General features: G+C 39.3%; 1 protein-coding gene across 1 annotated transcript in view; it reads left to right on the top strand.

Annotated features, from left to right (window-relative positions):
- LOC145516869 (alpha-fetoprotein-like) overlaps window positions 1–24,628 on the top strand; it is a 42,759-nt gene extending 18,131 nt beyond the window's left edge. The window contains exons 8-14 of the mRNA XM_081518723.1: window positions 2,197–2,411; window positions 3,829–3,961; window positions 5,775–5,872; window positions 8,001–8,139; window positions 9,423–9,649; window positions 16,127–16,259; window positions 24,477–24,628. Coding sequence (XP_081374849.1) covers window positions 2,197–2,411; window positions 3,829–3,961; window positions 5,775–5,872; window positions 8,001–8,139; window positions 9,423–9,649; window positions 16,127–16,259; window positions 24,477–24,521 — 990 coding nt within the window. The 3' untranslated portion in view covers window positions 24,522–24,628. The remainder of the gene's footprint in view (window positions 1–2,196; window positions 2,412–3,828; window positions 3,962–5,774; window positions 5,873–8,000; window positions 8,140–9,422; window positions 9,650–16,126; window positions 16,260–24,476) is intronic.
- The last annotated feature ends 477 nt before the right edge of the window (window positions 24,629–25,105 follow it).

Here is a 25,105-nt window from a genome sequence, read left to right as displayed (position 1 = left end):
TTAAGTGTAGAGATTAGTTTGTTCATATACACACGTACTAATTTGTGTGTGTGTGTGTGTGTGTGTTCAGTTCAGTCACTCAGTTGTGTCTGACTCTTTGTGACCCCATGGACTGCAGCATGCCAGGCCTCCCTGTTCATCACCAACCCCTGGAGCCTACTTGAACTCAAGTCCATTGCTACGGTGATGCCATCCAACCATCTCATCCTCTGTCATCCCCTTCTCCTCCCGCCTTCAATCATTCCCAGCATCAGGGTCTTTTCCAATGAGTAGGTTCTTTGCATCAGGTGGCCAAAGTATTTCAGCTCCAACATCAGTCCTTCCAATGAATATTCGGGACTGATCTCCTTTAGGATGAACTGGTTGGATCTCCTTGCAGTCCATGGGATTCTCAAGAGTCTTCTCCAACACCACAGTTCAAAAGCATCAGTTCTTCAGTGCTCGGCTTTCTTCATAGTCCAACTCTCACATCCATACATGACTACTGGAAAAACAATAGCCTTGACTAGATAGGCCTTTGTTGGTAAGGTAATGTCTCTGCTTTTTAATATGCCGTCTAGGTTGGTCATAGCTTTTCTTCCAAGGAGCAAGTGTCTTTTAATTTCATGGCTGTGGTCACCATCTGCAGTAATTTTGGAGCCCCCAAAAATAAAGTCTGTCACTGTTTCCACTGTTTCCCCATCTATTTGCTAAGAAGTGATGAGACCAGATGCCATGATCTTGGTTTTCTGAATGTTGAGTTTTAAGCCAGCTTTTTCACTCTTCTCTTTCACTTTCATCAAGAGACTCTTTAGTTCTTCTTTGCTTTCTGCCATAAGGGTGGTGTCATCTACATATATGAGGTTATTGACTTTTCTCCCGGAAATCTTGATTCCAGCTTGTGCTTCATCCAGCCTGGCATTTCGAATGATGTTCTCTACATATAAGTTAAGTAAGCGGGATGACAATATACAGCCTTGATGTACTCCTTTTCCTATTTGGAACCAATCCATTGTTCCATGTCCAGTTCTAACTGTTGTTTCTTGACCTGCATACAGATTTCTCAGGAGGCAGGTCAGGTGGTCTGATATTCCCATCTCTTTCAGAATTTTCCACAGTTTGTTGTGATCCAGACAGTCAAAGTCTTTGGTGTAGTCCATAGGGCAAAAATAGATGTTTTTCTGAAACTCTCTTGCTTTTTTGATGATCCAACGGATGTTGGCAATTTGATCTCTGGTTCCTCTGCCTTTTCTAAATCCAACTTGAAGATCTGTAAGTTCACAGTTCACGTACTGTTGAAGCCTGGCTTGGAGGATTTTGAGCATTACTTTGCTAGCATGTGATATGAGTGCAATTGTGCAGTAGTTTGAGCATTCTTTGGCATTGCCTTTCTTTGGGATTGGAATGAAAGCTGACATTTTCCAGTCCTGTGGCCACTGCTGAGTTTTCCAGATTTGTTGGCATATTGAGTGCAGCACTTTCACAGCATCATCTTTTAGGATTTGACATAACTCAACTGAAATTCCATCACCTCCACTAGCTTTGTTCATAGTGATGCTTCTTAAGGCCCACTTGACTTCTCATTCCAAGATGTCTGATTCTAGGTAAGTGATCACATCATCATGGTTATCTGGGTCATGAAGATCTTTTTTGCATAGTTCTTCTGTGTATTCTTGCTATTAGGAAGATTCCCTGGAGAAAGGAATGTCTACCCCCTCCAGTATTCTTGCCTGGAGATATCCATGAACAGAGGAGCCTGGTGGCCTACAATCCATGGGGTGGCAAAAAGTTGGGCACAACTGAGTGACTAAAACTTTCACTTCTACTTTTAACATATAAGTAAATATGTAAGTGTAATAGTAATATTATGGTAATGTATATAGAAAATGACAGAGACAAAATGTTTTCTCAACTGGGATCCTAAAACAATAACAAGAGCAAGTAATAAAACTCTTTATTTGTATTTTGTTGAGCTAAACTTGGAAACAGTAATACAGTCTGTCTTCCTCTAAGTTCTTTGAGAGCTGTGAGACTTGAGTAAGGTCAAGTATAGAAGCTTTCTTATTAGAAAAAGTAAGTATAAATGGCCTTTCTAGTCTTTCAGTTTGCCAAGAAAAAAGCAATATGAGGTCAAGTTTTTCTCTGCTTTTCTCAATAAAAATAAATATGTTCAGAATGAAATCATCAGAAATAACTGCTTCCCTTTCTGTTTTATAGAGTCAGCTTATGAACTACATCTGCTCTAAACAGGCTATTCTATCTAGCAAATTCATTCCATGCTGTAAACTGCCAGAACCATTCCGAGGAGAATGCATTATCAACTCAGAAAACGATGACAAACCTGATCTCTCATCCCTGCCCCTTCGCAGGTTTACAGAAGATCAGTCTGTATGCAAACAATTCACTGACAAGCAAGATTTCTTCCTACAAGAGTAATAAGGCTTTTTGTAAAACCTTAATAAAGGGATAATGTATTTATGGATTCTTTGGGAGAAGTTGCAAACTTGAATGATGGCAGAGGCTAGCTAGTGATATCAGTCAATGGTTAAATGGCCAAGAGGATATGCTCTGTGGAGTCCAAGGTGGCAGCTACTATTTGGCTCTAGCTAATTGTGGCCATATGGGAATGTAGGCTTTGGGTGGTTGGATCAACTGCATTTGGAGGGAGTTGAAGGTCTCTTGGGTTCTAAATGTTGACAACCAATATAGGAATTTTTAAAAACAGAGTGTCAAGGGTGTGCAAGCTTTGCTCTGAGAGACTTAGAGTCATGTTTAAGTAAGGGCCTCAGATTAGTATGGCCAGCTCTTCTGATTATTTTAATACCTATTATCAAAGCCATTGCATAGCATTTCAAGATTAAAGAGATGGAGTACTAACATCTCTGGTGCCCATGCGGAAGTACAAATTATTTGGGTCATAAAACAAACTGATTTCAAGATGCAATATTAAGATAGTATTACTGTGTGATTGAAATATTTCCAAAGTCACTGTGTAAAGTTTTATTTGGAGCAACTAAAATCTAACAAAGCATAAAAATTTGGGTTTTCTTCAAAGTTTTCTGTTGAGTGACTTTAGCTATATTTCTGCAATTACATTTGACATTGGCTTATAAAAGTAAATGTCACTATCTGAACTCACTTTCCCTAGACTTGCATTTGGTACTGAAAAAGTGGATAGGCACAACTTAGAGGAAATCACGTTAGACTGTGAGTTGAGAGACCGGAGTTCCAGTCTAATTCAGTCATGCATCTACTTTGAAATGCAGTTCAAGCCATTTAATTTCCCCAGGCTTTTATGTTCCAAGTGTAAACTGAGGCAGTTAGATAAGGTCCCTCCTTAAGGCACTTCAAAGGTCCCTCCTGCAATTCTATGATTCCTTTGAAAGTATTCTAGAGTCCAAATTTCTCTTTCTTGTAGCCCAGAAAAATATATAGATTATGGACAAGGGGAAGATGGTGATTTAATACTTACAAAAATTGTAATATTTATAAAATCTAGCCTCAAAGGTCATTAGGAAAAATGTTCTCATCTACACACTTGAAATGAATTTCTAGTAACAGTAAGGAGAGACCCTGAGCCAAGAACTAAAGCTTATCAGAATATTTTAGGTTCACGTTTGAATCTGCCACTCACTGCTGTGTGACTTTGGAAAAATCATGTAATTTTGCTGACTTGGTTTCCTTGTCTCGAAACATAGCCAGAAAAACCTCCCTGCCAGTCACCCAAGATTTTCCAATACCTTAAAGTCAGTTAAAATATTGAATAAATTGCATAGATGGCTTTTGAAAGAAAAAATATGACTTCAAAAACTTACTGTTTCCTCTCTAATTTGCTTCGTGTGGAAACAGGTTTCTTTATGAATACTCAAGAAGACATCCAGAGTTGGCAGTTCCAGTCATTTTAAGAGTGGATACAGCATATCAAAATTTATTGGGAAAATGCTGTAAATCAGAAAATCCTCTGGAATGCTATAGCCATGGGGTAAATTCCTTTTTTAAAAACCTATTCCTCATATTTGTGGTGTGATTACAAATAGAGAAAAGTCCAGTGCTATTAGTAGCGCATTGCTTTTATAAGATAATTATGCATGTTCTAATTGCAAGCACTACACAAAAACTATGATTTCCATCTAAACCAAAGGTCACATCATTACACCGCAGCAACTCTCTGTGTGAGTCACTGCCTTATAAATTCTGTGTTTTATGAAACATTCTCTGTGCAATTTTCTCTTTTAAGTTTGCTTGGACTGGTAGCAGGTAGCATGAAAGCATAGCCTGTTAGGGTGAGTGAAGGTTAACCATTTCCACCAAGCAGGCCTGGACATTGTCCCTATTTCAAGCCAGAAATCATACTGTTTGCAGGCAGCCGCTCCTGTTGTGCAGTTGACATGAAAAAGCAGGTGACCTTACAAATCTCTGACCAGGTGATCTGTCATCCACGGGTTACCAGGAGCCAGGAGGTTCTGGCTTTTGTTATGCTAATGAGTGGCTTGTGCATTTACAGAGAGGTGGGAATAGAGGGCGATGGCATTTCTTGCTCTGTCTGAGTCCAGGCAGGTACATCTGGCATCTTCCCGTTCCTGGAGAGAAAGCTAAATGAAGGTGATTTAGTCTTCTGTAGGTTAACAGTGGTCCCCAACCTTTTGGCACCAGGGACCCATTTCATGGAAGACAATTTTTCCATGAACCAGGGTGGTGGGGAGGTGGGGGGAGATGGTTAGGATGATTCAAGCACACTACATTTATTGTGCACTTTATTTCTGTTATTATTACATCAGCTCTACCTGATATCATCAGGCATTGGATCCTGGAAGATCTGGTTAGCACCCTTTCAATGCATCACTGGTAGATTTCACAATCACCCTTATTATGATAATAGCCCCTTATAGGAAGATGGGTGTTTAGAGTTTACAAAGTAGCTTTACAACCAGTGTCCTATTTTATTCTCACAGCAGCTTGGAAAGATAGGTAATGGCAGAAGTACTAGCTACATTTTATAGAGGAAAGTATTGGGTTTCAGAAGGTTCAAGTGACTAGTCCAGTGCCACTCAGGCAAGAAGGGTTAAATCCAGACAAACAGTTTGCAAATTGGGTAAAATTTTTACTACTGAACACTGCTTATTAGGATCAGGTGAACTGGGTCTCATTACTTAAGATGATAACCAGTGTTCCTAGCAAAATCTGTCTGCAAGGCCAGTTGTGTCTTCCCACTGGGATTTTATTTGTACTGTTCAAGAACTTTTTCAATTTGTACTTAGCTCTGAGAATTCCATGTGATTTCCTTCAATGTATATTTGTGGAGTGCTTCACATCTGGTACGTGTTTTTATTAAACCATACTTCTTAATATGTATCTGTATTTCTATATCTACATCCGTATCTCCATATCTGTACTGTTTACATAAAAATGCTGTGTTATTAAAAATAACCAATATATACACACATATTTTGATCAATTGAACTTTGATCTATAAATTACTTTTAAGGACCTCTTTCTGGATTGATGAATGACTAGCTTCATACTTGTAAAATATGCCATTTAAACCCACAAATCAGTTCATATCAGAGGAAACTAAGCATCAGTCTGGCTGTCCCACTTTTTTTCTCCACAAAGTACATGGCCATTCCTGTTATAGAAAAATGTGTTTTTTCAACATTTCCAAACTCACTGAGTAAATAAAACCCTGGGTTTAGTAAAACAGTTACATTAAACTATTACAGAAGATGATTTTGCAATCTAACCTCAAGATATATTGTCGCAACAACCGGCAAACACTGATTATCTTTATTTTTCAGGAAGGGATGTTTCAAAGAGTGGTTCGTGAAAGCCATGAGCGTGTGAAAAATCAGTGTGATTTATGTGAGAAATTAGGAGATAGTAACTTTCACAACAGGTATGCTTCTAAGATATTGTCCAGATTATACTTGTTAGTTTTTTTTAACTTTTGCTGCTAAGAGTTGCTAAGAGTCTATATTCAACCTTAAAACCTCAGAGGCCAAGGAAAAAATCAGTTCCAAATTAACCCAGCTATGCTTATCTTGATAAGATACTTGACTACATAACCTTGTGTGCTTTTACTTTGCTTTTTGGTCCAGTTTCCAGATTCTAATCAATGCCCAGAGGTTAGGGAGCCAGCAGGCCCTGACCCCCCTTCTGCAATCTCATAGGAGCCTCTACCTTTCACCTGTACATTTAGCTTGGGGCTTTGCCTGCAATTTGGAGTCAAGGCTGCAACAGAGATCTAATCTAGGGTTGCCCTGTCAGTTTCAAGTCAGATCACCATAGCACTACAGTATTTTCACCATCAAGAGTGGAAATAAATGGATACCGTATTTATTAGTCAGAAGGAGTGCACAAAAAAACTCTGTGTGCAGAGGGCCTGGCAAATCCCATTAATGTCAAAGATTGTGAGCTTGTGTGCTCAGTCGCTTCAGTTGTGTCCAACTCTTTCTGACCCTACAAACTGTAGCCCACCAGGCCCCTCTTTCCATGGGGTTTTCCAGGCAAGAATACTGGAATTGTTTGCCATGCCCTTCTCCAGGGAATCTTCCCAACCCAGGCATTGAACCCAAGTCTGTCTGGTCTCCTGCATTGCAGGCAGATTCTTTACCCACTGAGACACTTGGGAAGCCCATGTCAAAGATTAAGGTATCAAAAAAAAGCCAGTTTTCAGTTATGTTTAAGATCTTTCTAGTATAGTCTATTTAGAAGCAGAGTACTGGGGAAAAATTCAGTTTGACATAGTGTCCATAATATTGAACTTAAATGATTGGAATAATGGAACCAGAGAAACTATTCTCGTTTCAGACAGAGTATTTGTTTTTATTTTCTTTTAACTGTTGTGTTTGTTAAAGTCTAGTTTAAGGGTTAGACCCATGGCTCTCAAACTTCAGAGTGCGTCAAAACTACCTGGAGGATTTGTTGAAACACAGCTCTCCTCTAGAGTTTCTGAGTCAGTAAATCTGGGATGGTGCATGAGAATATGTATCAATATTTCTACCAAGTACCCAAGGGCACTGATACTGTCAATCCAGGGGTCGTACTTTAAGAAGCAGCTACATTATTTCCCTAACTCCATTATAACATAAATGCAATAAATGATTCTGATATTCTGTTGCCCTCAAGTCCAGCTCTGTAGTCATTCTCATTCAAATCTTTCCCTGTATTCCTCAGCTCCCACCACCACTCTCCTAGTTCAGGCCACCACCCTCTCTCACTTGAATTACTGGCGTGGCTTTTCCTTCCCTCACTCTGCCTCTTGCCACCTGCAATTGATTCTTTATATAGCAACCGTAATGATCTTAAAAACATCGTAAAGCTGCTTCTATAGTTAAGCTTTCTTCTTTCCCCTCTTTTCAATTTCCAATCCCCCCAATTAAGAAAAACAAAATCTCACTCAGTGACTTTCTAAATGTTCCACTCTTACTTTTACTCCCCTTCACCTGGGTCATTTTCAGTTATTGTCAGGATCTCAGCTCCATGTCATTTCCTCTGGGAGGCCTACCTGACCTCCCTGGGATGGAATTAGATGCCATTCCATGTATACCTATAGCATTCTGTGTTCCTCTCATCACACTGAGTGTACTCTTTTATCTCCCCAACTAGGGCATGAGCCCATGAGAGCAGGAAATGTTGCCTGATCGCTGCTGTAGCTTCTGTTCCTACACATCACAGACAACCAATACATGCCTTAAAGACCTGTGCATATATTTATTTCAGAAGCTGTTTACTCTGAGTCTGATTTTGCAGTCACCCACATTAGCTATCATAGCATCCTTGATCCTATGTAGAAAAAACTGGATCAGAGTGGAGCAATGTGTGATGTGGAAAGAGAATTCTGGGTCTACTGAAGAAGCCACTGGACCACTGAAATAGGAACTAAAAGAATAGACTTAAGCCCAGCTTAATAACTTGCTTATCCCACATCAGAGACAAATATCAGATAATGATAAACACTTTGTAGAATTCTTCATTTGAGGCACAGAGTCATTTCCAGGAATAAGAAGACATTATTCTTTCAGGCTCATAGTCCTTTATACTAAGAAAGCCCCACAACTGTCTGCTCAGGAGTTGATTGTACTCACGAAGAACATGGCAGCTGCTGCCACCAAGTGCTGCCCGCTGAATCAAGAGCACCAGTTTGTCTGCATGGAGGACTCGGTAAGCACACCCTTGACTGCATGTTTGCTGTCGTGGGAAGTTCTGAACTCCAGGCCCCAGCATCAGTCTCATGTCGGTGGACACATCTGTGAGTTGTTCTGTCCTTGGGAGAATTTCTTTCTGGTCGGTTCATGCCAATTGTCTTTGATTGACAGCAGGGGTAAGACCATCACTTTGGAAAAACTGGGGATGTCAGATTCATCAGGCCTTTGCCTGGATCATATCTCAAGATCTGTTCCTTGGATTTTCAAGTCAACAAAAGTGATTTTGCTGATTTCAGACTAACTCATCCTACTCAAAAATGTAGTAAAAAACAGCCAGTTTTCCTCTGTGTATCTCCTTAACTCTCACCCAATTATCATACTCACAACACTTCCAGCACCAGATGTGTGAGTATTTTTTCTGATAAAATATAATCGTTTTGGTTGCAGATTTAAAATTTTTATTACCCCGCTCTATCTTCCTTTTATTTTAAATTTTTATTAACAATCATGCCCTCCTCAGGGAACTCATGGTTTATATTCCTAAGACCTTGCTTTTAAGTGATCTCTTTGGTTACTGTGAGAAATGGATAAACTCGTAAATTGAATGCTGATGCTGCATGGTTTCAGCTACTTCATCCCCACATACATAAGTGACAGGGCATTTGTGTGGTCACACTCAGAGGGGCATAGAGCAGGCTTGCAGACTGCATTAGAGTAAGTATCAGACAGCACAATAGGAGCAAGGTAAGGTGACTGTTCTAGAAGGAGACAAGAAAATTACAGAGGTAACTGAAAGAAGATTCAGGGATTCCTTTCACCATTCATTTATTCATTTTTTCCAATAAACAAATGTTTACACAGGATTTGCCATATACCAAGTTTGATGGTGGTTATCCAGTTATAAAACATAGAAACACATTGGATTTGAGCTTTTTAAGTAAGAAATCCAATCATCAGCTTTATATCTGGATCAAATTAGCAGTTGTGTTGACCAGAGGCTTGATTTTAACTTGATGCAGCATAAAGAACTCCTGCCTCAAGCCAACACTTGTCTGTAAACTGGGCTGGGAAGGAATTTGGGAGGTGGGGTCCAAGGGAACTCACCTTGAGGATAATAGGAAGGTGGAGGTCAAGGCTGAGAACCAGGCTTCACCTGACACTCTTTCTCTTTCCCAGATGATAAAATTCAGGCTGAGTTTAGCAAAAACTAGAACTTGAGAATAGTTTTCTATGGATTAAAAAAATAATCCTAATGACCACGAAACTTATGGCTCTTATTTTAATTCTTTTCTGGGGAAGGCAAAGTTAATTCTCGGAGCTTTATGCAGAAGGCACGAGACGGAGCCCATCAACGCTGCTGTGGGTCACTGCTGTGATGACTCGTACGCCTTCAGAAAGCCTTGCTTTGATGACCTGCAAGTCGATGGAACCTACATTTCTCCACCTTTATCCTGTGACCAAGCCATCAACCTTAAAGAGGACTTGTGCAAAGCTCAAGAGGAGGAATTACAAACTGAAAAGCAAAAGTAAGGATCTTTTTGTACACACAGCAACAGCAATGACAAATACACAATTAATTGAAGTCACTCCGCCTCCTGACAGTGGGACAGGTTCCGCTTTAGTGCCCACCCTCTCTTCCCACCCTCCTCACATGCCCCGCATTTTATCCTCAGGAGAAAGGAGACTGGTCCTCATAGTTCTTTCTCCCTCAAGATCAACAGAAGTGCTAGCTTATTTCTAATTAAGTTATTTATTCTAAGACTTGCTCTTTCTGGGTCTAAATACTGTTAGTCCAAGAATATCATCTTTCCAAGTGAGGCCCAGTTTTTGTTGCCTTGAGAATAAACACACTCTCGTGGCAAGCACAAGGTTGTCACTTGTTCTGTTTTATTACAGTATTTAAAATTCATAAACCAACTGACACTTGAAGTCCTTTCTTTGCTCCCAAAGTGAACTGATCACAAACTAGTCTTTAAAACTGTCCAGTAAGCGTCCGATGATCATTGTAACACTTAGTTAACCATTCTTTCTTTAGCCCCGGCTGATGTGAGCATATAATACTTTATTTTTAGAGTTCAAGATTAGCTTTCCCTTGAGGAAATTTTCTGGTACAAATAGGCATCCTTTATGTATGTCATCTCACCAAATCCTGACCACAGATTCAGGAGGTAGATAATATTACTACCCCATTTTAATTGTAAGGGAATCGAGGTTAAGAAGGCAAGAAGAACAGGTATGAGATCATGCAGCGAGTAAATAAGTTGCTGAACTGGAACTTGTACCCAGGCTATTTGGCTCAGAGCACATATGCTTAACTATCAACATGTAACTGTTAGTGTGCCATCATCAAAGGGTTATAATGCTGGCTATAATTTTTAAAACTTAAAACTCTTCATGTAAAGTCTAGATAATAAAAAGTGTGAAATACTAGGAAGCATCCCTGTTCTGGTAAATTCATGGTGTTTTCTGTATGGAGAAAGCAATAACAGAGACTGATAATGTAGAGATTTTTAGAATATTCTGGGAAAATACATACTGGGAATTGAGAGCCAGGCTGGACAAAGCCCTCCATTTCCTGGGAAGTGGTAGGGCTCTCTCCTATATAGTTCTGTCAAAGCATAAGTCCACATACACATGAAAAGAAAAAAGAAAATGAAGGGATTCCTGGAAGGAAAAGACAAAATTCAGCACGATTATAAAGAGAAGGCAGAAATAAAGTCATGCAATAAGATAGAGAAAATAGAAAGACAATGCTGGTTTAAGAGAAAAGAATTTAAAATCCAGTGAAGAAAAACACAGGGTTGAAGGGTTAAGACTTCAGATAGAAGGGTTAGACATAAGATAGTTAAAACTTAAGATTAGAGTGTGCTTCAAATGAAAGGATGGATAGATGTAATGAAAATAAAAGATCAGAATCACTGAAATGAAGAACCAGAAACAATTTGGTATTGAGGATTAAAAATAGGATCTAAGATTTAAAAAGGTAAATTGAAAAATTGAAAACTAAAGGAATACATAGAATTAGGGGAATTTTTAAATAGCAGTCAGGTTGAGAGGTAGAGAGATGGGGAGGTGGAGGTGGGAGGAAGTGGAGAGGAGATAAATCCACTGCAAGCAGATCACGAGTACGTGACAAGTTGTAGGGGTCCTTGTGTCTAGCTTCCAAATGTCACCGAGTCCCCAGCTATGGAAAAGGCAGCGTTTATATCCGGAGTGCCAAGGAAAGGCAACGTGATGCTGATACCTCTGCTCTAAAACTCATTCCCAGGCTTGCATTCTCATTATGGGAGCCTTTTTCCCCACTTACCTATCCTAGATCAGTGAGTGTTTCTCCTTGTTTAGATTAGCTGCTTCTGTCTGCTCTGGAAGCTCAGTGGTCCCTCTACTGGTGCCTCTGGGGAAGTGCATGCAGAAGCCAGCTGACCCAGCAGGATTGAGGAGAGCCCAACAGTTCAGAGTGTCTGAGGCATAGGTGAGCGAGAGGAGAGAAATTCTGGGGATTGAGACTTGAGGGCTTGGGAGGGGCCAAGCCATGAAGACACCCGGAATCCCTACAGCTTGTGAAGAAAGAGAAGAAGAGTACCTATGAGGGAGCCTTCCTACCTCGTCTGTCTTCTCTATTATTGTTAAATCTACAGCTAAAATCCTCAGGGAAATTATAAAAATGCTCATCCATTATTTACTGAATGAGTAAATGGGTAAATAGGTAAGAAGTTGTGACAATGTACTATTTATTGTGGGAATCAGGGAGAAGGGAGACAACGGTTGGAAACAACCAATAATTTGAAACAGACAGTTGCAAGTCATGCTATTACTATAATTATTCATTATCTTTGCCATCATTTGATGAAATAATTAATATAATTACTCATATTATCTTTGCCATTATGTACAGAGGGCCTTCAGTATGTCAGTTACTGTACTCAGTCTTTTAACATAGCATAATTTTTGGTCTTCACAAAAACCTTGCAAAGTATTGTTTGTTGTTGTTCAGTCACTAAGTCATGTCTGACTCTCTGTGACTCCATGGACTGTAGCCCACCAGTCTCCTCTGTCCATGGAATTTCCCAGGCAAGAATACTAGAGTGGATTCCATTTCCTTTTCCTGGAGATCTTCCCTGACCAGGTATTGAACCCTCATCTCCTGCATTGGCAGGCGAATGCTGTAGGTGCTCAAATTCTCTTTTTGTAGATGAGGGTCAGGGAGGTCAAGTATCTTACCCATCATCAGACACACTAGTGAGTGGAGGACCTAACTTGAGCCAAAGTAAGTTTGACTGCAAAGTTTGTGCCTTTTTCATGACACTGGAAGGAAAGAGAAGTCCAGATTTTGTATGAACTTGCATTAAACCCTCTGCCCTTCCTATACTGGCTTTGGCTACTTGGAGTTCTGAATTCACAGAAGCCCCAGTAGGTGCTGGGAAATAGGGTAGTCTCACTATGTAGGTACAAGCGGTGGTTAGTTTTTGTAGCCTGGGACTGAAGGTATCCTGTGCTTTTATAGGTTGGTCAGTGAATTTCAGCATCATGAGCAATACTGGTTCTGTGGGAAAAATATATTCTGAGACAAAATTCACCAAAATTCAAATGGGAAATAGCCTATATTTCTCACTTTGAATAATCAATGTGTTAAAAACTGATAATTATTATTCAAAGATAGTATCAACTGTTTTGACTATACATCATACATAACCGCACAGACTTGAATGATACAGAGACATAAGGCAGTGTTTCCTTTCAAGTGGGATCAAGTTTAGTTCTAATGGGAAAGTTGAATACATCCACTATACTTTAATAAAACATAATTTAGAAAAAGATCAAATATGTGCAGAACAGTTGGACAGAAAAAGGAATGTCTATATTATTGCATTTCTTTGTAAAAGTTTGGTATACTTTATTTTTAAAGTAATACATAATCACTGCAGAAAATTTAGAAAATACAGAAAAGAGAAGAAAATCATAATACTTTTATTCCAACACTGCAGAAATACCCATAATAAATATATATACAGTGTAGGAGTATAGAATGTCATATATGTATACAAGTGCACACTCCCACAGTTGCCCTCTGTCCATCCATCTATGGTTTGAATGCTTAATAATGCAAGCTTTGCACACTCGTGCTACTACCTGCTTATACAGAACTTCAGTTTCAGCAATTATCTCTGAGTCCTCAGGGGAGCGCTTAGGAAACTCCCATTGCCTCACTCCCTGAGTTCTCCAGGCATGATCCTTGGCACCACTCCTGCGCCACTGGGATCAGCCATGCCCTCCAGGTACTGCTGTCTCCTGTTCAGCAGCAGACTGCATCCCTTTCAAGGGATGACAAAGCAGCTTTGTGTTTTGTTGTTCAGGGAAAAAATAATACCTTCCCCAGACCCCAGGATTGCACTTGTTTGGTCAGTGTTGTTGTGTCTTAATGGTGTGCAGAACTTTAGTGACAGTACTCACACAGCCCCCTTTCAAAGCGTTATCCTGATACCACGTAACTCAGAATTGAGTCTAATGGAGGCCCAGCTGGGGAACCACTGAATTACTCCTGTCTTGTACTGCCCAGGCCTTTCTTAATGGGCAGAAGTCTGTGAACCTGACTTCTTGTCTCAGGACAAGTTCTCATAAGTAGTTCTCAACCCTCAGTGCTTTCTGAGAGGGAAGCTCGCCGCACTGGCTTGTTATATTTGCCCAGAACTATACTATTCCCAAGGAGTTGAAACTACTCCTACAAATTCAAAGTGGAGATGACACAGAGCCTTATTTTAAGGAGGTGACAGAAGGCATTACATTGGGTAGCATTTATAAATTATCAGCACATTGTCTGAAACCTAGCAAATATCAATACACTCAAAAGATGTTGGCTGTTTCATTGTTTTTTTAAATGTAGTTAAAAAATATAATGTACACGTTAGTCTTCAATACAGCCATTTTAATGGTTTTTTTAATATTCCAGTATGTGGGTACAATGGTGGCTTAGCAATAACGAATCTGCCTGCAATTCAGGAGAGGTGAGCTTGATCCCAGAATCGGGAAGATCCCCTGGAGAAGGAAATGGCAACCCACTCCAGTATACTTGGCTGGGAAACCCCATGGACAGAGGAGACTGGTGGGCTACAGTCCATGGGGTCGCAAAAGAATCGGATATGACTTTGTGACTGAACGACAACAACAACACATGTGTACAATAATGAATTTATTCCCTGTTGCTGGGCACAAAAATTGTTTTTAATTTCTAAGTGTCATAAATTGTGACAATGAATATTTTTGTACATATGTCTTTGTCCCCTCTCTGATTTTTTTTCTAGGTTCCCAGGACTTGGAATTAGGGGTTAACATGGAGTTAATTAGAATCTCCTAATCCTTTGACTGTGTTTTGCTGGTGCTCAGAGGATACAGTGACTGTGTGCTTCTCAAACCTGCCTCATATTGTATTAATAATAGTTTCCGAAAAGAAACTTGGCTTGTGCGTCCTTCTTCTTTTCAGCCTTTGTCCGTTATCAAGGCGGGGCTAGGGTGGAGGTGGGAGAGGGTGGAGCTGAAATGGGAAGATCAGAGGCATGTTCAGAGGGCTATCCAGTTAAGCTAAGTATCTGTCTGATTGTTTAGATGGGATCAGCATTCTACGGCCATCTGGCCAGGGCTGTTTTTGTGTGTCGTGTGGGCACCACTTGGATAAGCCAAGTCTGGGGGCTGCAGAGGGCTACCTTGGCTTCTCCATTGTTCCCAACTTCACTCTTGCCTCCCTGCCTCGGCCACAGCTTACTTTGCCCAGTGCCTGCGCTGGTGCCACATACACGTTGGAGACTTCACTGTGGACGACTGTCAGGCAGCAAAGGCTTGGTGGCATCTCGGTCCAGGAGTCAAGAGACTCAGAGTCACCTTGCTTTGGGCCAGCTGCCTGCACTGAGACCTCAGGAAGAAGAAAAGGGCGTGTCACTGGGCTGGACAGTGAGACTGATGCGGTGCACACCTGCTCTTCTGCTGGCTGGTCCTTCTTCCCCATCATCTCTAGCTGATAGCAGCTGGCGCAAACTGTGTCTGCCAGCCACCCAGGGCAGCCCAGCCTAGAGGTGTGATGGGGCTGGAGTTCTCTGTCTTGTGATGGAAGACTTATATAATATCCTTAATTTTGCCTCTTGGTAGAAAAAGCCTAAAATATTAATATTTGTTGGATCCCTGGTTTAGAGTGTCATAGAAATAGCTACTTGAAACTTTGAGATATTGTCTATTATACCTATTCAAGCACAAATAAGGCCACTAGATGTTTTCGATTTGAATTTGAAAATGAAGACCAAGCAAATTTTTATTTTGGGTAAGCAATAAAATATGGATTAAGGTACATTTTCCCTACTCTTCACATCTTGTTTTCTTTGTAGTTAAATCTTTCTTGATCAGAAAAAAAAGACAACATATTTTATTAACTAGACAGACACCAGGTTATAATTTTGAATATTCAAAGTGATTGAATCACTGACGTTTATATGGTTGTTGGGAAACTATTCTGTAAGAGACATCTGAGTTGATTGTCAAACTACTAAAGTTTCAAATTAGTGTATTGGCTTTATCATTAATGATATATAAAGGGCCCTCAATGTCCAGGTGTGTTATATTTGCAATATTTATTGGGAAGTTAGTTTTTTAGGATAAATGTTCACAAGAAAATACTATAGGAAAAGCTAATGTATTGTATAACCTATTTTCTACCCAATGTAATAAAAATAGAAAAAAGTATTTGTCCTAGTAATAATTACATAAAGATAATTAAATTTACTATAATAAGTATATTGAGATGTGCTTGAATAAAAATGTTGAATAAACGTGAAGATGGAGATGGACATTGTGAAAACTGTGAGAACATCAGGTCATTTTCAGATCCTTTAAACTTGAGAGTGAGAGCTATGCAAAGGCATGGGTGGTATGCAGCGTTCAATAAGTAAGGCAGGTTTGCAAGCCGGCCTTCTAGAACTCAGTGAGTGCTTGTTTTTTTTTGCCACTCATTTCTTATTCAGACTCCTCAGCAACCTTGTGAAGCAGAAACCATATGCAGCAGAGATGCAGTTCCGATCAATTCTTGTGGATTTTGCTCACCTGGTGGAGACGTGCTGCCAAGCAGAGAAAAGTGAAACGTGTTTCCAAGAAGAGGTATCTCTGTTTCCTTGTTTATTCTCTTAGCACTCTCAGGGATTATTAAGTTTAAAAAAAATTCCTCATTCTAGTCATGGATTGGGAGAAAATCACAGTCTCAGTGGATTGGTGTAACTAAGTATTTTGGTTGAAGAGATACTAATATTTATGTTCATTTGCAGAAACTAGGTGTGTTAGACATGAAAAGAGATAAACATAAAGTCATTGACCTCAGATGAACTGAGATGTTTCGGATTGGGGGTGGGGGGAAGAAGGATGAGCAAGGCTCTGGTCATTGTAGAGAAAAATTGTCCTTGGAAATATAGAGAAATTTTAAACAAATAACAGCTTAAAGGCCTGTCTGGGCAAGCTGTAGCTTTGTTTTAGAAATTTCTGGGGGCACAATCAGAAAGAGTCACTAAAGGTAGTTTGGGGCTTAACTAGGAAACCAGTTAACTAGGTGAAAAGGATTCTCAGTGGCAGATCATTAGAATAGGGGGTTGAAGAATAGAAAGAGAAACTACGATCAGAAAAAAGTGTCTCTTTGTGCATATCCACTAAACTGACTGTTTTGTGTTATCAATCTAATTATATACAGTTAACAAACAAATGACTTTTCATAAGGTGGTAAAGTTATGTGACTTAAATTTCTAAGAGTATCATGGTAATTCTACCATCACTCTGAGGCACAGAAAATTCATGTAAATTCATGGAAGGGACCTGGGATGGCCACTCTCCTGCAGATATGATGTGAGAAACAGAAATTTGGTTATAGTAGGTTATAGTATCTGAGTAGAAGAATCCAAGTATATGGTTAAAAATATATATAATAAAGCAACCTTTGCAGTCAAAACAGGTTGGGGCTAGTTAAGGCTGGGGTTTAGCAATGGCCTAGGGGAACATTTTCACAGGTAACAATTTTCATGAATGCCTTAATTACCTTCAGTGACTCTTTTCTGGGCTTCCCTCATAGCTCAGTTGCTAAAGAATCCGGCTAGCTTTTTTCTGCTTTTTCAACTAAACTGTACATGTGCTTTTGTTAAAAGTCACATATCTATAGTCTAAGCCAAAGAATTGGTACTTATGAATTGTGGTGTGGAGAAGACTCTTGAGAGTCCCTTGGTCTGTCATGAGATCAAACCAGTCAATCCTGAAGGAAATCAATCCTGAATATTCATTGGAAGGACTGATGTTGAAGCTGAAGCTCCTTTACTTTGGCCACATTATGCAAAGAGCTGACTCATTGGAAAAGACCTTGATGCTGGGAAAGATTGAAGGCAAAAGGAGAAGAGGGAGGCAGAGGATGAGATGGTTAGATAGCATCACTGATTCAATGGACATGAATTCGAGCAAACTCCGGGAGATAGTGAAGGACAGGGAAGCCTGGGGTGCTGCAGGCCATGGCGTCACAAAGAGTCAGACACCACTTAGTGACTGAACAATAGCCATAATCTGTGGCTCAGCTGGTAAAACATCCGCCTGCAATGTGGAAGACCTGGGTCTGATCCCTGGGTTAGGAAGATCCCCTGGAGAAGGGAAAGGCTACCCACTCCAGTATTCTGGCCTGGAGAATTCCATGGACTGTATAGTCCGTGGGGTCGTAAAGAGCTGGACACGACTGAGAGCCTTTCACTCTCACTTTCACTTTCGTAGCCTGGTCACGGTAGTCAAACTACTGCCCTCTGGCTAACTTAGCTTCACTCCCTGTTTATGTAAATAAGGTTGTGTGGGCACACAGCCCTGCCCATTTATTTGCATGTTGTCTGCCGCCGCTTTTTACAACAGCAGAATCGAATAGTTGTAAAACTGACAGAGACTGAATGAACTACAGAGTCCCAAATATTACCTGGCTGTTCACAATAAAAACTTTGCTGACTGCCAGACTAGCTGATACACAAAGTGAAAACAGTCACAAATGTCCATTTTTTCATTTTAAAGCCCTTTTACTTTTTGTAAAGTATTTAAAAAACACATCGCTACCTGAGTAACAACAGTAATAATAATAACAATTATAGTTATTATTATGTATCTTATATATAATATATATATTATAGCTAATAATATTATAATATCTTTGTATGGGGAAGAAGGTGGTCAAAAAGTACAAACTTGGAATCAGTTACGAGATAAACAAATGCCAGGGATATGATTTGCAACATGATAAATATAATTAACATTTGTTTTTGTTGTTCAGTCGCTGAGTCGTGTCTGACTCTTTGCAACCCCATGGCCTGCAGCATGCCAGGCTTCCGTTGTCCTCCACGATCTCCCAGAATTTGCTCAAATTCATGTCCATTGTCAGTGATGCTACCTAACCATTTCATCCTCTGTCATCCCCTTCTCCTTACGCCATCAGTCTTTTCCAGCATCAGGGTCTTTTCCAATGAGTCAGTTCATAAACAGTTTTTCAGAAAGGCCTGTACTTAAGAATTCCCTAGAGAATTTTCTTGATATGTTCTTGCTCTTGAACAAGAATACTTCTTGCTGGAACTATTTCACCAATAGCGTGATAGGAAGATTCTGTGTGCTTTTTCCCACACTTTTTGTCAAACAGCAATCTTCAACTTAATGGTTGAAAAGCCCAAATTTCCTCCCTTCCCTCTCTGCTTTAGGATTTCTCCACAAATTAAAGAAGCAAATAAGAGCTATCTGAAGAATATATCATATTAGCTATCATTTGCTAGATTAACTTCTTCAGATAAAAAATGGTTATTATCTGTAATTATGCATCATCTATTAAGTTTCATGAAGTTTATCTCCTTATGATTATTCTAAAGCAGTGATTCTGGAATATTTGTGTGCATCAGAGTTGCTTGGAGAGCTAGTTAAAACAAAATCAGTGTTTTCTACTCACAGGATTTCTGATCAATAGATCAATAGATCTGGGGTGGGGTCTGACGAGTTCCCAGGACCTGCTGATGCTACTGGTTTAGAGAACACTTGAGGAACCACTTTAGGGTGAAAGTAGATAATCATACACTAGTCCCCCATCCCCTCCCAATATTTTCATATATCTAACTCCTAGCGAGACGTTGGAACAAAGGACAGTAACAAAAATAATGAAGCAATTGAAAAGTAACCTCTTTATGAAAAACAAGTGAAAGAATTTGGGGGACATTAAATAAAAAAGGTAAGACTGGAATATCAAAAAATAATCTCATGTTATACGAATAGGCTTAGCCAAAAATATAGGAATATATGATCGAAATAGCTTGGAATCTTATCAGCAAGAATTTGTGTGTCTCTGTTTGTGGTAGAGGGCTTGGATTGACTGTAGTGCAAAGGAATAATTCCTAGTGGCTTTGGGAGTCTCCAAAGTCCCCAAAGTGAAGTCTGTTTGTGTTCGGTTGTGTCCAATTCTTTGTGACCCCACGGACTGTAGCCCACCAGGCTTTTCCGTCCATGGAATTTTCCAGGGAAGAATACTGGAGTGGGTTGCTGTGCCTTCCTCCAGTAGGTCTTCCCAGTCCAGGGATGGAATGCGAATTTCCTGTGTCTCCTCCATGGCAGGTGGATTCTTCACCACTGTGCCACTTGTGAAGCCTTAGAAGTGATGAGGCTTAGCCAATTAGCTGTCTGTAGATTTTCCAGTTAGACTAACTGCTGCGGGGACCTACAGGCATTTACTTTGTTTTCTTTCCTGAGATTTGAATAGTCAATTATGTGGACCTGTTCTGCCTGCTGAAAGATAAAGTGGGCAGGCTTGAAGATTGCCTTTCTAGCTATGACTGGTGGGATGATAAAACATTTTTAGACAAGATGGAAGACATTCTGAGAAGTAAACCAGAATGCAGGAAAATTCTAACGAGAAAAAAGTGAGCCGAAGTTAATGTTGGAATGTCGATAAGAATAAGAATGAAACAAAAAGAAGGAATGAAATAAGAAACTCAGCCATACAAGGTGAATTTGGATCTTCCAAAGAAAAGGAATCTCATATTTCATGAGGTAATAATGTGAATTGCAGACATCAGCAGTTTTAAGAAGAAAACTACTCATGTCAGTGGGGAATGATAATTATAGCCTGAGATAATTATCTGTCAGCCAACAGAATATAACATAGAAGAAAGTTAACAAGAATTAGCATAAATTTGGGCAGGTTGAAATGATGGTTTGAAAATAATACATGAAATTTAATAATAAAAAAAGCAGTATTCTGCTTTTAGTTATGACTCAATACAAGTTTATGTGAAAAGACTTGCTGTTTTTAGTAGCCTATGCTTAAAATTTGATGGGTCTACTATTAAAGCTACTGCAATCCTGGGATGCATTTCTGGAGAAAAAGCAAGGATCACAGAAAGCAATGTGATATCTCTATCATATGGATCAAGTCATTCTGGGATACTGTATTTAGTTTCTTTTGATACATTAGACAGTTTTTGAAAATTACATAAGTAATACATCAACACAAGTATGGCAAAAGTTCAGACAGAAAAGCAGAGTACATTTCCCATTCCCAAAAGATAAGCAATTTAAATCTTTACTTTTAGTACTCCTAGTGATTAACGTTATTATTTTAGTAACTTCTTAAAATATTGATATCACTTAAAGAATATAGTGTGTTTACGCTGACTTCAACAATACCACTAGTAGACTTTCAATATATTTTTAGGTAAAGTATTTTTCTTTTATTGGTTATATTCTTCCTTGGTCCTTACACTTTAGTCAGCATATAGTGATTTTTCACAACATATTTAATGTCTAAATTTCCTTCGATTTCTTTGCCAGCTTTCCTTCTTAAAGCTATGCTATTATTTCCACACACTCTAGGTTTGTTTATCCTGCTTTGTAAATGTAAGGTGTATGCATGCTAAGTTACTTTAGTTGTGTCTGATCTTTGTGACTCCATGGACTGTAGCCCGCCTGGCTCCTCTATCCATGGGATTCTCCAAGCAAGAATACTGGAGTGGGTTGCCATGCCCTTCTCCAAAGTGTAAGGTGTATACACTTTGTCAATAGGTTGATGCTAAAAACTGAAAACCAATAAATAGTATATTCAATAGTGTGTTTAACTTTAATGTTATTTACAGCCATACGATGAATGGGTTGACCAATAGTTCAATGACTTATCCTGTATTGCTTAAAAAATACCAAGATTAAATGAAGTTTTTTTCTTACTGTTAATTACAGAAAATATGCCACATTTGCTTAGTTTTACATATTTGGACTATAATTTCCTCGTACATCCTTCTTTCTTGAGAGGTTCTAATTACCTTTCTTTTTCCACGTTGACAAGCAAAGCATCTGCTTTCATCACACCACTAAGTTGTATCAGTTCTTAATTACACAGTTTTTGTAATAGAATATTCTATCACCTTAAAACTGTATTTGAAAAGTCCTCTGACTTAATCTTTCAGTTTGGACCTAGTTATTTCTAGAACTGACTATCCATGGAAAATGTCTTCCCAGTGTAACTTTGGGTAAAATGGACTATTTCTAAAATTCCATTTTGTGTTTTTTTCTTGGATTCTTTTCAGTTTTTTCTGGGCTAAATTCTTAAGTATGAATGTATTTATGTATTTTTTCAGAATGGGAACCCAGGAGAAAAACTTTTGGGGTCCCAATGTGTTTAAATTATTATTTTATCCATATATTTATACAGTTTTGTTTTTTAGCTTGTATGTTAGTTTGAATTCTTTAGCTGTAAATAATGGGGTTAAATTCTGGATAACTTAAGTAAAAAATAGTACATTGAAAAGATAGTAGTGACTGCTGGAATCTTTAGGAAGCTTTAAAAAATGGACTGAGCAGCAGATAAGAACCGAAGTATCTTACGAATCAACGACTTTCAGGTCTTTTACTGCTGGAATATCTCTTCATGTTGCTATTCTGAGCTCCTATCTCTGCATTTTGAGATGTTGATTAATATCATATCAATAACTTTATTTTTCAGAACTTTGTCAATAGCTCTTACTTTGATGGTGGATTTTTCAATATGCTTTATTCTTTCTGGTATATTGCTACTATTATTGAATTGGGATTTCAAAAGAGATGAAAGGATGTTGGAAAATTGTTATATCCTGCTGTATCTAGAATGTAGAGAGTCTTGAAAAGCATGTCACAGGATGTGGAGAAATAGACTAGCAATATTTATTTCAAAGTTCAGATGAATGATAAGTTAGTAGTCTCCTATATGGACAACATACTGACTGGGAGAAAAATGTTTGCAAACAATGCTACTGACAAGGGATTAATTTCCAAAATATACAAACAGCTCATTCAGCTTCATATCAAAAGACCAAACAATCCAATTGAAAAATGAGCAGAAGACCTAAATAGATATTTCTCCAAAGAAGACAAACAGATGGTTAGCTGGCACATGAAAAGATGCTCAATATTGCTAATTATGAGAGATATGTATATCAAAGCTGCAGAGAGGTATCACCTGACACCACTCAGAATGGCCCTCATTAAAAAGTCTACAAATAAGAAATGCTGGAGAGGATGTGGAGAACGCCCCTCCCTCACTATTGGTGAAAATGTAAGTTGGTGCAGCCACTATGAAAATAGTATGGAAGTTCCTTTAAAAAAGTAAAAGCAGACCTACCATGACCCCACAATCCCACTCCTGGGCATATATCCAGAAAAGCTTAAAACTCTAATTTTTCAAAGATACATACACCGCAGTTTATAGCAGCACTATTTACAATAGCCAGGACATGGAAGCAACATAAATGCCCACTGACAGATGAATGGATAAAGGATACACACACACACACACACACACACACACGCACACGCACACACACACACACAATGGAATATTACTTGGTCATAAAAAGAGTGAAGTAATGCCATTTGCAGCAACATGGATGGACTAGAAATTATCATAAGAGGTGAAGTAAGTCTGACAGAGAAAGACAAATAGTGTACTGTATCACTTCTATGTGAAGTCTAAAAAATGATATAACTGTATGTATTTCCTAAAGAGAAATAGACTCACAGACACAGAAAACAAACTTAATGATTGCCAGAGGCGATAGTAGAGGGTGGAAGGAGATAAACTAGGAATTACAGATTAATATATCCATACTCTAAGTTGCTTCGGTCGTGTCCGACTCTGTGAGACCCCAAAGACGGTAGCCCACCAGGCTCCGCTGTCCCTGGGATTCTCCAGGCAAGAACACTGGAGTGGGTTGCCTTTTCCTTCTCCAGTGCGTGAAAGGGAAAAGTGAAAGTGAAGTCGCTCAGCCGTATCCGACTCTTAGCGACCCCGTGGACTGTAGCCTACCAGGCTCCTCCATCCATGGGGTTTTCCAGGCAAGAGTACTGGAGTGGGGTGCCATTGCCTTCTCCGATATACATACTACTGTGTATAAAATAGATAAACAAGGACCTACTGTATAGCACAGAGAACTCTATTCAGTGTATTGTAATAACTTATAATGGGAAAGAATATTAAGAAGAATAAATAGAAGAACTTCCCTGGTGGTCCAGTGACTAAGACTGCACTCCCAATGCAGGGGGCCTGGTTTCAATCTCTGGTCAGGGAACTAGATCTCACATGCTGCAACTGAGAACTTGCATGTCACAATGAAAATCAAAGATCTTGTATGCTCCAATTAAGATCTGGCAAGCCAAATAAATAAATAAATATTTTAAAAATATACATGTGTATGTACACACACACACACACACACACACACACACATACACACACGTATGTATGGGCTTCCCAAGTGGCTCAGTGGTAAAGAATATTCCTGCCAAAGCAGGAGCCACAGAAGGCTCGAGTTCCATCCCTGGGTCGGGAAGATCCCCTGGAGAAGAAAATGGCAACCTATTCCAGTATTCTTGCCTGGAGAATTCCATGGACAGAGGAGCCTGGTGGGGTGCAGTCTATGGGGTTGCCAAGAGTCGGACACAACTCAGCGACAGAGTACATATGTAATATGGGATTACCCTAGAGCTGTTTTAAAATGTAGTGGGAAGCTGATGTTGATTGCTCATTTTTACTCTGCAGCAAAAGAGTGCCATACTTTAGTAAGAAGGAAGCAAATTTTTAATTATGCCAAATCTGGGGTCTTGAATGTAGGTGTCATTGCAGTGAATTAAGTCCTTAAGCTAAGGGACTAGGCCTATGAGCAGTGCTATTCTAAGACCTTGAGAGGTGGGCATATTAGAACATATCTCAGGCATGCAACAGGGAAGTCTTAAAGATTTTCTATTTGGGGATCAGAGATGTTTAGCTGTTTTCTCTTTCTCACAGATGTGCTTATTTGCTTTTTTTTTTTTTAGGGGTCCAAACTGATCAAAAAGTGCCAGCTTCTTTTGGGAGGCTAAATGATTCCAGAAAATGTCATCGTAGGATCTTTGTTGAGAACTGCATTTTGTTTTTCATGAATAATGAAATGAATGTTTAATATTCAGAATAAAAATCAGTGGTGTCAGTTTTCATCTACTCACAATGCTACCCAAGAACACTAGCCAATCTACACTAAATCTCTAGTTTCTTACTCAGCAGAGAAATCTATTTATTGCAGCTCTTCTGCAACCTCCTTTCTCCTCATAAACTTTCTACATCTCAGAAGCAGCAATGGAAATATGAACTCAAGGATGGGGAGGGGGGTGTGTGGCTTTCAAAGGTCTCAGGTGGATATAATGGGCTGCCACATGCCACATCAAGCTGGGACCTGGCTGCTGGGTTTCTGGAATAAAAAAGATCGAAAGTGCCACTTAGGATTTCTATCCATACCACTGCTGAAAATGATTATTGATGAGCTAAATGAAATGGTTTTATAAGAAAGTTACTTTTGTAACAGTATTCTCTTTCATCTTTACCCTAGATATGTGATGCTGACATTGTCACCAAGGAATCCCAATATATTCATATTAACTTGAACTTTCAATGATGTTGTGTATCAGCA

This window comes from Giraffa tippelskirchi, chromosome 1 (assembly GCF_054371585.1).
Source record: "Giraffa tippelskirchi isolate mGirTip1 chromosome 1, T2T-mGirTip1v1.2.pri, whole genome shotgun sequence".
In the NCBI taxonomy this organism is placed as follows: Eukaryota; Metazoa; Chordata; class Mammalia; order Artiodactyla; family Giraffidae; genus Giraffa; species Giraffa tippelskirchi.
Note: the sequence above shows the minus strand (reverse complement) of the source record. Positions and strands in the feature narration are given on the sequence as shown.